We start from the raw sequence: 14,086 nt of genomic DNA on the forward strand, positions 1-14,086 counted from the left end.
TTCAGTGACTATAGTTTGTGTGTGTGTGTGTGTGTGTGTGTGTAGGGTTGTTATACAGATAATGGCTAATTTGATTGGATGATTCATGTCATTTTCTAAAACCTGTGCCCTCAACCCATCACACGTATGTGCTGGATGTGATTATAAAAAACAAAGCATAACTGATTCAGCCCCTGAAGGGTGAGGCTGTTGTCTCTCAATCCTTTATGAGAGAGAGAGAGAGAGAAAGCATTCAGGCATTGCAGACTTGTAATACAACTCCTACTCCTACCGTCATTAATCACCATCATCTAATTAAGAGACACACAGGACAGATCAATATGCGTACCTACTGCCGTGAGGGCGCTGTAACAATACCAATAAATCCTCATGTGGGATTTTGATTGAAATCTCTGCAAGTTCCTCCACTATGTCAGCTTCCATTAGTGATCCATTCAGTCAATCTGTATTGGAAAGTTACAGTACAAAGTTTGTTGGATGCTGACATAAATGAACAGTGCTTAACTGTCCATAGATCAGTGACCAAAGATGTGACCTATTATGATGTGATCAGTGACCTACTATGATGTGATCAGTGACCTACTATGATGTGATCAGTGACCTACTATGATGTGATCAGTGACCTACTATGATGTGATCAGTGACCTATTATGATGTGATCAGTGACCTACTATGATGTGATCAGTGACCTATTATGATGTGATCAGTGACCTACTATGATGTGATCAGTGACCTACTGTGATGTGATCAGTGACCTACTGTGATGGGATCAGTGACCTACTATGATGTGATCAGTGACCTACTGTGATGTGATCAGTGACCTACTATGATGTGATCAGTGACCTATTATGATGTGATCAGTGACCTACTATGATGTGATCAGTGACCTATTATGATGTGATCAGTGACCTACTATGATGTGATCAGTGACCTACTGTGATGTGATCAGTGACCTACTGTGATGGGATCAGTGACCTACTATGATGTGATCAGTGACCTACTGTGATGTGATCAGTGACCTACTATGATGTGATCAGTGACCTGCTGTGATGTGATCAGTGACCTACTATGATGTGATCAGTGACCTACTGTGATGTGATCAGTGACCTACTATGATGTGATCAGTGACCTATTATGATGTGATCAGTGACCTACTATGATGTGATCAGTGACCTATTATGATGTGATCAGTGACCTACTATGATGTGATCAGTGACCTACTGTGATGTGATCAGTGACCTACTATGGTGTGATCAGTGACCTGCTGTGATGTGATCAGTGACCTATTATGATGTGATCAGTGACCTACTGTGATGTGATCAGTGACCTACTATGATGTGATCAGTGACCTGCTGTGATGTGATCAGTGACCTACTATGATGTGATCAGTGACCTACTGTGATGTGATCAGTGACCTACTATGATGTGATCAGTGACCTATTATGATGTGATCAGTGACCTACTATGATGTGATCAGTGACCTATTATGATGTGATCAGTGACCTACTATGATGTGATCAGTGACCTACTGTGATGTGATCAGTGACCTACTATGGTGTGATCAGTGACCTGCTGTGATGTGATCAGTGACCTATTATGATGTGATCAGTGACCTACTGTGATGTGATCAGTGACCTACTATGATGTGATCAGTGAACTGCTGTGATGGGATCAGTGACCTACTGTGATGTGATCAGTGACCTATTATGGTGTGATCAGTGACCTGCTGTGATGTGATCAGTGACCTACTATGATGTGATCAGTGACCTACTGTGATGTGATCAGTGACCTACAATGATGTGATCAGTGACCTGCTGTGATGTGATCAGTGACCTGCTGTGATGTGATCAGTGACCTGCTATGATGTGATCAGTGACCTGCTGTCATGTGATCAGTGACCTGCTGTGATGTGATCAGTGACCTGCTGTGATGTGATCAGTGACCTACTATGATGTGATCAGTGACCTACTATGATGTGATCAGTGACCTACTATGATGTGATCAGTGACCTACTATGTGACTAAGATAAGTTATGATCAAAATCAGTTCTGATATATGCTCTGAGTTTTGTATTGTGGCCAAGTATGACCAAGTCATGCATATTTCAAATTGACAATTTGGATGACAATTTGACTTAGTGTCTATATGCAAACTCTGCCTGTCTGGAAACACACTGAGGCAGGCCAATTCCCTTCAAATAACGGTGTGCATGACACATCTGCCATTCTTAATGCCTACAGTGATTTACATAACAAGCCATGAAGTTCTAAATGTCCTCTCTCTCTCTCTCTCTCTCTCTCTCTCTCTCTCTCTCTCTCTCTCTCTCTCTCTCTCTCTCTCTCTCTCAGCATACTCAGCTCCAGGGACGCCCCCTGGCAACCGCCCCTTTGTAGGGATTGGACCTCGAGACCCTGGCGGACTCTACCAGGCACAGGTACAGAGCACAGATAACTTATACTGGAGAAAAGCAACTTCGATTTCTCTGTTTTCTGTTACACACTTGTTGATCTATATACTCATTTGAATATTCCTTATCACTATGATTTAAGAAAGTTGCTGATGTCATACATACCAAAGGCCTCTACTCCTGTTGCTCAAGGCAGTTCAGAGCTGTAAACTCTCTCACCCCCCTGGCTTTGTTCCTCCCTCTGATATCAAAACCATATGTCTATGTTCAATTATAGATCTGAGGGCATTAGCTAGGATCTGCCTCAGGGTCTGAATGTTCACGGCCAGCCCAGGACCCTTTTGATGTAACAGGGCTTTTCCCTGTGTGAGAGAGATTCACATGGATAAAAGCATTTCTCTCTTCTTCAAGCTTACATTTACCTCAGAGTGAGGTTGTAGTTATTCACGGTTAACACTCGTGGTCACTTCCATTTAGAGATAGATGAGTCTTTAATTTGGAAAACTATAAACGTTAAAGTTGGTCTCACTGTTTTGCTGTTTTGCAAGACTAAAAGACCAACTAAACACAGTACCTCTATATGTCCCAATGTGGCTGCAGAGCGGAGGCTTTTGGGGCTTGCTGCTGCATTGCAGTGCTCCCTGCTCCATAAAAAGGGCAAGTGCACCTCAGTGAGGCGTGTGATGATGTAAAGTGAGAGAGGGAGCGAATGAGTGAGAAAGAGACCGCTGAGCTAGGAGTGTGTTTGTGCATGTGCCTGCCTGCCTGCCTGCCTGCCTGCCTGCCTGCCTGCCTGCCTGCCTGCCTGCCTGCCTGCCTGCCTGCCTGCCTGCCTGCGTGTGTGTGTGTGTGTGTTTAGGAATGTAACTTGAGAGGTGAATTAGATCTAAAGCACAATGGCAGAGTCAGCAGATCTGGCCAGGAGAAACATGAAAGAACACAGGGATCCTGCAGATGCAATAGTAACCAACACAGTGTAATGCAATTAGACAGGGACAATGCTACACCCCAGGCTACATTTTATTTTGTTGTAACCCAACTAAGGTTGCAAAGGGAAGGTATATTATTGGAAACTTTCGACGTTTACCAGTAAACTACCATCATTCTGGTCACTTTCAAGGATTTTTTGTAATTTATCACAAGACATCTCGTGGCCCTTTTGGGTAATTCAGATTATCACAGATGTCTGTAATTATCTTTGGCCCTATGTGTGACCTTATCACATGTAAAATATATAAAATAATACATGATTGTAAAATAAACAATAGAATGACAAATCTGTAAAACCTTATCCTAAATATAAACCCTCAACTTAGTGAATACAATTGGTGTTTAACATGAGGGTTTCAGCATGAAATATCCTTTTATATTTTATACACACTTATTTATTTCACTATTTTAATATGTATTTGTTGTCAATGTTTTGGCGTCAAACTGGTGGCAGTTGTGAAAAAGGTCAATAGTTGGACAAATTGCAGTTAACTGAGAGGAGGGGAGGGGGAGGGGATGGAGGAGCCTATTCAGGATGGTCACGTCCAGGACTGTCTGGTTGCTAAGGGAAACCAGACATGATGTAATTGCAGGATGCACTTGGACTTCAGGGAGTGGGAAAGAAACAGTCAAGCCTATCCAGCTCTAGTCATTCTTCTAGCGATCCGTCCACTGCGCAAAAAAGCTGGGATTGATTGCTCAGGCTTAGATTGAAAACCTGCTCCAGTGCATGGTGTGTGTGTGTGTGTGTGTGTGTGTGTGTGTGTGTGTGTGTGTGTGTGTGTGTGTGTGTGTGTGTGTGTGTGTGTGTGTGTGTGTGTGTGTGTGTGTGTGTGTGTGTGTGTGTGTGTGTGTGTGTGTGCGCGTGTCACTATTTACATTTTAATTATCGCATAATTTTCTTTTGGATAGTAGTTAGTTTTTTTTATATAACATCATAATGCCTCAAAGTCAGCATAGTAATATAATAATATACACAGAATGTACAAAACATTAAGGACACCTTCCAAATGTTGAGTTTGCACCTCCCCTTTTGCCCTCAGAACAGCCTCAATTTGTTGGGGCATGGACTCTACAAGGTGTTGAAAGCGTTGCACAGGGATACTGGCCCATGTTGACTCCAATGCTTCCCACAGATGTGTCAAGTTGGCTGGATGTCCTTTGGGTGGTGGACCATTATTGATCCACACTGGAAACAGCTGAGCATGAAAAACCCAGCTGCGTTGCAGTTCTTCACACACTCAATCCGGTGGACCTGGCACCTACTACCATACCCCATTCAAAGGCACTTACATTAAATATTGTGTCTTGACCATTCCCCTCTGAATGGCACACATACACAATCGTGTCTCAAGGCTTAAAAATCCTTCTTTAACCTGTCTCATCCCCTTCATCTACACTGATTGAAGTGGATTTAACAAGTGACAATAGGGGATCATAGCTTTCACCTGGATTCACCTGGTTAGTGTATGTCATGGAAAGAGCAGGTGTTCCTAATGTTTTGTACCAGTGAGGCCAGTGAGTTCAGTACAATGGTGTGCTGCGTTGAGGGGGCAGCTGGGTAGCTCTCCTGCTACCCTCTAACTGTGGAGCTCTCCTGCTACCCTCTAACTGTGGAGCTCTCCTGCTACCCTCTAACTGTGGAGCTCTCCTGCTACCCTCTAACTGTGGAGCTCTCCTGCTACCCTCTAACTGTGGAGCTCTCCTGCTACCCTCTAACTGTGGAGCTCTCCTTCTACCCTCTAACTGGGTAGCTCTCCTGCTACCCTCTAACTGTGGAGCTCTCCTGCTACCCTCTAACTGTGGAGCTCTCCTGCTACCCTCTATCTGTGGAGCTCTCCTGCTATTCTCTAACTGTGGAGCTCTCCTGCTACCCTCTAACTGGGTAGCTCTCCTGCTACTCTCTAACTGTGGAGCTCTCCTGCTACCCTCTAACTGTGGAGCTCTCCTGCTATTCTCTAACTGTGGAGCTCTCCTGCTACCCTCTAACTGTGGAGCTCTCCTGCTATTCTCTAACTGTGGAGTTCTCCTGCTACCCTCTAACTGGGTAGCTCTCCTGCTACTCTCTAACTGTGGAGCTCTGTCCCAGCTCTGTATTTTCATAGCTATGCTTTCCCCACCGGGGGAAACATTTTGCAAGAAACAAAATATTGTTTTTGGAGTGAGACACTCACCACAGTTAACCTTGATTGGCTGCGGTTGCTTGTCTTTCCAATCACTAAAATGTTCTTTTGGTTCCTCGGAAGCGTGTATAATATGCAAATAATGAAGTTAATTAAATAAGTTATGCAACAAGAGTGCTGAAAGAAAAGGTGAACGCCTTTCCTAAACAAAAGAGAGAAATTATAAGACTATTTTTCTTTGCAGCATATTTGGAACCTGCTCCGTTCTCTAAATGTAATTCCTATTTCCTCGTAATTCACCATTAAATCATAACATTTTAAGGGACCTAAAGGACTTTTACTTTCAACTTTAAGATGTCTTCAACATTTTGTATTCATTTGTTTTTATATTAGTAACTATACTCATTGCCATGTTACACTGTTGAGATGCGTCATTCATATCACAGGCAATTGGATGAATGTATTTAGCCTGAATTGGTTGTGAAGAAACGAGTAGTATGGGAGAGAGGCTTCTACCAAGAGGTCATAGAGTGAACTACTGCTTCACTGATTGCTCAACAGACCCTCCCTTCACTGTTGTCCAAAGTTCATTCATAGTTACATGAATTGTTACAGTGGGAGTCCATGAATAATTGAGGGATTTACTTTATTGATATACTGTATCCTCACACTTTAATATGTCGCTGAGAGTGTGTTGTGCTCTGGTTTGGCCTGTGCATTACATTGTTGGACTATAGGGCCAGTACTACTGCATCTTCAAACAGTCTCCAGTCTCACTACTACATGTCCATATCGCTCCCATTAAAGATGTGTCTTTCCTTTCCCAAGTATGAAGAGGAGTTGGACACAGCTGGTTGTTTGCTCCAGCTCCACTGACCGTAATGTCAGCACAACCTCAGGGCTCTCTGTGACTCCAGGCCTAGGGCTGCTGCTATTGACCTAAATCTGGGCCTTTGCAAAGCAAGTTCATCACTGTTACAATATATTGTAAAGAGAGAGACATGTTCTGTTTTGAGGAAGGAGTCTGAGCCCAATGCAGAGAGGTCTGGCAAAGCTTATGCTTATTTGTAAAGAGAGAGACGTGTTCTGTTTTGAGGAAGGAGTCTAAGCCCAATGCAGAGAGGTCTGGCAAAGCTTATGCTTATTTGTAAAGAGAGAGACCCAGGAGGTTGCCACAGAAATGCCTAAATGAGAGGGGGGAATTCACAATGTAAATTGCCGGGCTCCACTGAGGCAAGTATTGTGTTTCTATAACGTAAACTAAAAATATATTGAATCATGACTGGCTTCTTGAGAGCGGAGGTAGATTGTATATTTACCCCCCCTTCCAAAATACTGGAATGGCATGCGGCCATTTTAATTCATTGCATAGATGAGATCCAAAACTTAACACATTTGTTGATTAAATTATGCCAGTAGTAAAAGGCTCTGGACACTGTGTTGAATGCTGCAGTCATTTTTTTGTAAATTGCTAAGTTATGGTGCCTGTAGCCTACAGTATAGGCATTTACCCTCTGCACTCTTTAAGAGCTCAGCTGTATGGACACAGGGAAGACAGCAGCTCCAGTCATTACTGTAGGCTCTATCCCCATAGACTCAACAAGCAAGGGGCCCTCCAGAGTTCACTCCCCTGGCACAGACCCTCATCGCCCCCTGCTTTGACTGGCAACCTCCATTGTGGCCTTTCCTATGAGCCAGGCAACTCCACTGAATTTTCAATACTGCCTCTTTAATGTGGCTTTGGCTTGGTTTCTCCTGATCCTGCTCAGCAGTTTGTTTCCAAACCCCATTTCAAAGTTTTTCCAAGAGTCTGTCCATAGCTCCATAGCTCACTCCTCATTCCCACAGAATACAGTGATAAGTAGGTACAAATTTGTACATCTGTGAATGATGAAGCGCCACTACATCGAGGTTATAAGCATACTAGCAGGCTCACTGCGGTGTGTGTGTGTTATCATTCGCTGTGTGTGTGTGTGTGTGTGTGTGTGTGTGTGTGTGTGTGTGTGTGTGTGTGTGTGTGTGTGTGTGTGTGTGTGTGTGTGTGTGTGTGTGTGTGTGCGCGTGCGTGCGTGCGTGCGTGTGTGTGTACCTGGTGAACAGTGGGCAGGCAGGAGTTAAGAGACTGGAGCCATGGACTACAAGGTATTTCACTCTGAGCATTAACAAGGAATAGGCAAGAAGTTTCCTTTTTAAACTTGATTAAATCAGTACAATTGGGTGCAGTTAAATAGGTCTGTTTGAGGGCTGTTAAAATGACATAAACCTTGGTGGAAAATGTTAAGATGGGGGCTGAGGGTACATGTTGTGTTTTATTTTATTCAGTCCTGTCAATTGTTTTTGTAAGATTTCAGTGGTCTGCAGGCAAATGCCAAAGTCCTAGTATGTTTTTTTAAAAGGTTTGGGTGGAAGCCTGCTGGGATCTTTCTTGCTGTAGCAGCTCTTTTACTCCATATTATTTTTAATTGCTCCATTTGGTTGGTCGTCCTGACTGGAAGTGTTTGGGCCCCATTAGTGGAGAAGACACTGATTGCAGAACACTGTGAAAATAAAGCACTGTGTCTGGAATTGGCCACAAAACTACCCTGGTCATGCATTATTCACAATCACTACTATTCACATGGCGTCTCATACTGTACAGTAGGCCCAAAACAACACTGACATGCGCTGTGAACGCACACACTGACGCACAGGGTTTACAATTGCATAATAATATTCAACACACTGACAGGAATTCTTAGCCCTCTTAATATTAATTGTTGAAGCAAAACATCATTATGTTGAATTTATGCACTTGATGTAGACATAAAAGTTAAACTGTTTATCATACGACACATGTAACTGCCAAAATAAAGGAAACGCCAACATAAAGTATCTTAATAGGGTGTTGGACACCACGAGCCAGAACAGCTTCAATGCACCTTGGCAAAGATTCTACAAGTGTCTGGACTCTATTGGAGGGATGCGACACCATTCTTCCCACAAGAAATGATATAATTTGGTGCTTTGTTGATGATGGTGGAAAAGGCCATCTCAGGCTCCGCTTCAGAATCTCCCATAAGTGTTCAATTAGGTTGAGATCTGGTGACTGAGACAGCCATGGCTAATAGTTGACATCGTTTTCATGCTCATCAAACCATTCAGTGACCACTCGTAGCCAGGGCCGGATTAAGATATCATAGGCCCTCTGGGCTTTGTTTTTTTTTTGTTGCCACCCTTGTCCCCCAAGATGCAATTTGATGCGTGGTAAATTTACTGTTGAAGAAAAATACCCTTTATAATAAAGCCAATAACGTTTGCCATGTGGCATAGGCTACAGTTGAGCAGAAGTGTTTTTTAGGATTTCTACACATGGGAATCATTTTTGCAGTGTATGAAAAAAATCAGCCTCTTAAAAACACATTTCATGAAATTCTACATCATTTGGTTGACAGAAGACATTAGCTGAATCTTTTTTAATACCACACAAATTACCGAAGTGATTGGCTACTCTGACATCACAAAATGAGATCAACCTGGTATTGAATTCAAACAAACAATAGCCCAGGCCAATGAAGCGACACACAGATTGTACAATATTAGGAGCCAATATATATATATATACTATATATACAGTGTCAGTCAAAAGTTTAGACACACCTAGTCATTCAAGGGTTTTTCTTTATTTTTACTGTTTTCTACATTGTAGAATAATAGTGAAGACATCAAAACTATGAAATAACACATGGAATCATGTAGTAACCAAAAAAGTGTTTAACAAATTATTAAAAGTAGCCACCCTTTGCCTTGATGACTGCTTGGCATTCTTGATGCAACTCTTGGCATTCTCTCAACAAGCTTCATTCCAGTCACCTGGAATGCATTTCAATCCATTTTAGATTAAATCTGTAATGTAACAAAATGTGGAAATGGTCAAGGTGTCTGTATACTTTCCGAAGGCACTGTATGTCTATGGCCACAAAGCAACAAGCTGTAGCCTATATTTGTCTCGCATGCTGCCCAAACTGCAGCGTTCCCGACTGTAGACATACCTGTAACTGCCAAAATAAAGGAAACACTTGAGTAAACAAGGGAAGTTATGGTGTGAGGTGCATTTGCCCGGCATGGTTTAGGTCAACTTGTAGAATCTATGCCAAGGGGCATTGAAGCTGTTCTGGCAGCTTGTGGTGGCGCAACATCCTTTTAAGACACTTTAGTTTCAGGTTTTAATGTCCCATGCAGTGAAATGTCTTTCTTGCGAGCTCTAAACCCAACAATGCAGTAATCAATAACAATGTAATACTAAACATATCAAGGTAGAACAAAAACACACAATATATAAAAACAAGAAATAAGAAGAACATGATAAAGTAAGTAAGCATACTATATACAGGGTCAGTTCCAGTACCATATTTACAATGTGCAGGGATACTGGCATGACAGAGGTAGATATGTTTAGCGGTAAGGTGACAGGGATACTGGCGTGACAGAGGTAGATATGTTTAGCGGTAAGGTGACAGGGATACTGGCGTGACAGAGGTAGATATGTTTAGGGGTAAGGTGACAGGGATACTGGCGTGACAGAGGTAGATATGTTTAGTGGTAAGGTGACAGGGATACTGGCGTGACAGAGGTAGATATGTTTAGGGGTAAGGTGACAGGGATACTGGCGTGACAGAGGTAGATATGTTTAGGGGTAAGGTGACAGGGATACTGGCGTGACAGAGGTAGATATGTTTAGCGGTAAGGTGACAGGGATACTGGCGTGACAGAGGTAGATATGTTTAGGGGTAAGGTGACAGGGATACTGGCGTGACAGAGGTAGATATGTTTAGCGGTAAGGTGACAGGGATACTGGCGTGACAGAGGTAGATATATTTAGGGGTAAGGTGACAGGGATACTGGCGTGACAGAGGTAGATATGTTTAGGGGTAAGGTGACAGGGATACTGGCGTGACAGAGGTAGATATGTTTAGGGGTAAGGTGACTAGGCATCAGGATATATGATTAACAGAGTAGCAGCAGCGTACGTTATATGATGATTGTATGTTAGTGGGTGTGTGTAGAGGCAGGATAACTGTATGTGCATATTATGTATGTGTAAGAAAATGATAGAGTGAGTGTTGTTATGTGTTGGAGTATCAGTGTGTGTAGTGTGTAAGGGCCCTGTGAGTGTGCATAGAGACAGTGTAAAAATAAGAATCAAATACAAGGGTCAACTCAGATAGTCTGTGCAGCCATTTTGTTAGCTATTTAGTTAGCTATTTAGCAGTCTTATGGCATGTGGATGCTGTTCAGAAGCCTGTTGGTGTCAGACTTGATGCACCGATACCGCTTGCCGTGCAGAAGCAGAGTGAACAGTATTGGGTAGCTGGAGTATTTAATTATTTTCCTGGGCCTTCCTTTCTCGCCACCTGATATAGAGTTCCTATGTTGGTGTTTCCTTAATGTTGGCAGATACCTTATATGCTTGTGGTAAAACTTAATTCACAGTTGTTCTTTTATAAACTACGGGCTTGAGCACAGACTCACACAATTGAGCAGTCACATTTATTATGCAGTTAATTTAAAACATTTGTATTAATCAGTTACCCAATCAAGGCAGGGCTGCCCAGTTACCCACGTGGGCCTCTACCTCCTCTCCTCACCCCATCTGAGGATTTTTTTAGGCTGCCTCTTGGGCCCCCCACAGGCCTGGACCCAGGGGCTTCAGCCCTGATAAGCCCCTGCATTAAACCGGCCCTGCTCTTGCCCTGTGGATTGGGGCCTTGCCATGGTAGTCAAAATAATGGCCTGCCCAGCATTTTTATTGCCCTAAGCATGATGGGACGTTAATTTCTTAAATAACTCAGGAACCACACCTGTGTGCAAACACCTGCTTTCAAAATACTTAATATCCCTCATTTAATCAAGTGTTTCCATTATTTGGGCAGTACATTGACTGTGATAATCTGCAGTGTACTCAGATGTGAAAATCTAGAGAAACAATGTTTTCTTATTGTCTTCTTTGAATGTCAATGAAAAATATCCGCCATTCATATGTAATCTGAAAATGTTTGCTCTTTTTTTCAGTCCTGGTACCTGGGGAACTAAACAACACAAGGATAAGTGAAAAGGGCATGGACACGTGGATTTGAGATTCAACACTTTTTGTGGAATTAAGAAAAATAAAAAAAGAGATGCAAGAGGGAAAATGTATATATATGCAGTATATATACAGTATGTATATATATATAAATATATGTGTGCATATATATTTATATATGTATATCAACATAAAATATGCTTCACAACACCTTTTTGGAAAATAAAGACAGTGGGGGAGAGAGCGAGTCCAAGGAGAGAAAGAAGATAGAAAGAGAAGAGGATGTTTGGGCAGCCAAATTTAACTGTGGGGCAGAGACATGACCCCAGTACCCCCATACCCCCCCCCCCCCCCCCCCCCCCCCCCGCTACAGGTGCTGCTTCTTCATATATGCAAAATAAGTATCCTTTATTTTCTTAATCAACAAGAAAGAGAAGAATTCAGTTCCTGTGATCAGACTTTTCCACACTTCTTCTGGGACGGTAATTATTTTTGAAAGTAGGGAGGGGAGGCTGGTTGCACATGGTCAATAACCTCCCTTTACCTGCAGAAACAAAAGTCTACTTGTCATCAAATTTGATAGACAATCATGTAGTTACTTCATTTAAAGGGCGGGGGGGGGTTCAAGATTTCCTTTAACACAGTCCATTTTTTTGTCATTTTTTAAAATAAACACTGAGCTACAGTGGCTTGCGAAAGTATTCACCCCCCTTGGCATTTTTGTTGCCTTCCAACCTGGAATTAAAATGGATTTTGGGGAGGTTTGTATCATTTGATTTACACAACATGGCTACCACTTTGAAGATGCTAAATATTTTGTATTGTGAAACACACAAGAAATAAGACAAAAAAACAGAAAACTTGAGCGTGCATAACTATTCACCCCCCCAAAGTCAATACTTTGTAGAGCCACCTTTTGCAGTAATTACAGCTGCAAGCCTCTTGGGGTATGTTTCTATAAGTTTGGCACATCTAGCCACTGGGATTTTTGCCCATTCTTCAAGGCAAAACTGCTCCAGCTCCTTCAAGTTGGATGGGTTCCACTGGTATACAGCAATCTTTAGTTCATACCACATATTTTCAACTGGATTGAGGTCTGGGCTTTGACTAGGCCATTCCAAGACATTTAAATGTTTCCCCTTAAACCCCTCAAGTGTTGCTTTAGCAGTATGATCATTGTGGTCATTGTGCTGCTGGAAGGTGAACCTCCGTCCCAGTCTCAAATTTCTGGAAGACTGAAACAGGTTTCCCTCAAGAATATCCCTGTATTTAGCATCATCCATCATTCCTTCAATTCTGACCAGTTTCCCAGTCCCTGCTGATGAAAAACATCCCCACAGCATGATGCTGCCACCACCATGCTTCACTGTGGGGATGGTGTTCTCTGGGTGATGAGAGGTGTTGGGTTTGTGCCAGACATAGTGTTTTTGTTGATGGCCAAAAAGCTCACTTTTAGTCTCAACTGTCCAGAGTACCTTCTTCCATATGTTTGGGGAGTCTCCCACATGCCTTTTGGCGAACACCAAACGTGTTTGCTTATTTTTTTAAACTTTAAGCAATGTTTTTTTTTCTGGCCACTCTTCCGTAAAGCCCAGCTCTGTGGAGTGTATGGCTTAAAGTGGTCCTATGGACAGATACTCTAATCTCCGCTGTGGAACTTTGCAGCTCCTTCAGGGTCATCTTTGGTCTCTTTGTTGCCTCTCTGATTAATGACCTCCTTGCCTGGTCTGTGAATTTTGGGGTGCGGCCCTCTCTTGACAGGTTTGTTGAGGTGCCATATTCTTTCCATGTTTTAAATAATGGATTTAATGGTGCTCCGTGGGATGTTGAAAGTTTGGGATATGTTTTTATAACCCAACCCTGATCTGTACTTCTCCACAACTTTGTCCCTGACCTGTTTGGAGAGCTCCTTGGTCTTCATAGTGCTGCTTGCTTGGTGGTGCCCCTTGTTTCATAGCAAAGGGGGTGAATACACATGCACGCACCTCTTTTCTGTTTTTTTTATTTCACTTCCCCAATTTGGACTATTTTGTGTATGTCCATTACATGAAATCCAAATAAAAATCCATCTAAATTACAGGTTGTAAATGCAACAAAATAGGAAAAACGCCAAGGGGGATGAATACTTTTGCAAGGCACTGTAAGTATCTTTTACGAGGCACGGATCAGAAGGATCAGGTTTTAGAGCAGTACAGAGCATCGCGAAAGGACAGGTACTGTAACAGGTCTTCACAATAACTGAGACACCCTTTTGTGCCTGTCAACTGTTGTGTATTTGTGTTGACATTTGTTTGTGTGTGCATACAATTCAAACATAATGAAACCCCCTCTCCCTATCCTTGCCCCACTCTTGAGATAATATTGCATACAGTTTGGATTAATGTAGATAACGGGGGTTTATTCTGCACAGTGACAAAGGAGAACAAAAATAGTTTTGTCACTATTGATAAAGTATTGGGTGTAGAGGGGAGATGTTTTCTTAATTTTTTTGTGTATTCCGTTTAA

At 42.4% G+C, this 14,086-nt stretch overlaps 1 protein-coding gene across 14 annotated transcripts in view; it reads left to right on the top strand.

Moving 5' to 3' along the window:
* Nucleotides 1–11,854, top strand: part of LOC139406588 (nuclear factor 1 C-type-like) — a 122,583-nt gene extending 110,729 nt beyond the window's left edge. For all 14 annotated transcript variants that reach the window (XM_071149342.1, XM_071149336.1, XM_071149338.1 and 11 more), the window contains 2 exons: nt 2,349–2,434; nt 11,569–11,854. In XM_071149342.1, the coding sequence (XP_071005443.1) occupies nt 2,349–2,434; nt 11,569–11,589 (107 nt within the window). In that variant the 3' untranslated portion in view covers nt 11,590–11,854. The remainder of the gene's footprint in view (nt 1–2,348; nt 2,435–11,568) is intronic.
* The last annotated feature ends 2,232 nt before the right edge of the window (nt 11,855–14,086 follow it).

The sequence above is a fragment of the Oncorhynchus clarkii genome, chromosome 4 (assembly GCF_045791955.1).
Source record: "Oncorhynchus clarkii lewisi isolate Uvic-CL-2024 chromosome 4, UVic_Ocla_1.0, whole genome shotgun sequence".
Classification (NCBI taxonomy): domain Eukaryota; kingdom Metazoa; phylum Chordata; class Actinopteri; order Salmoniformes; family Salmonidae; genus Oncorhynchus; species Oncorhynchus clarkii.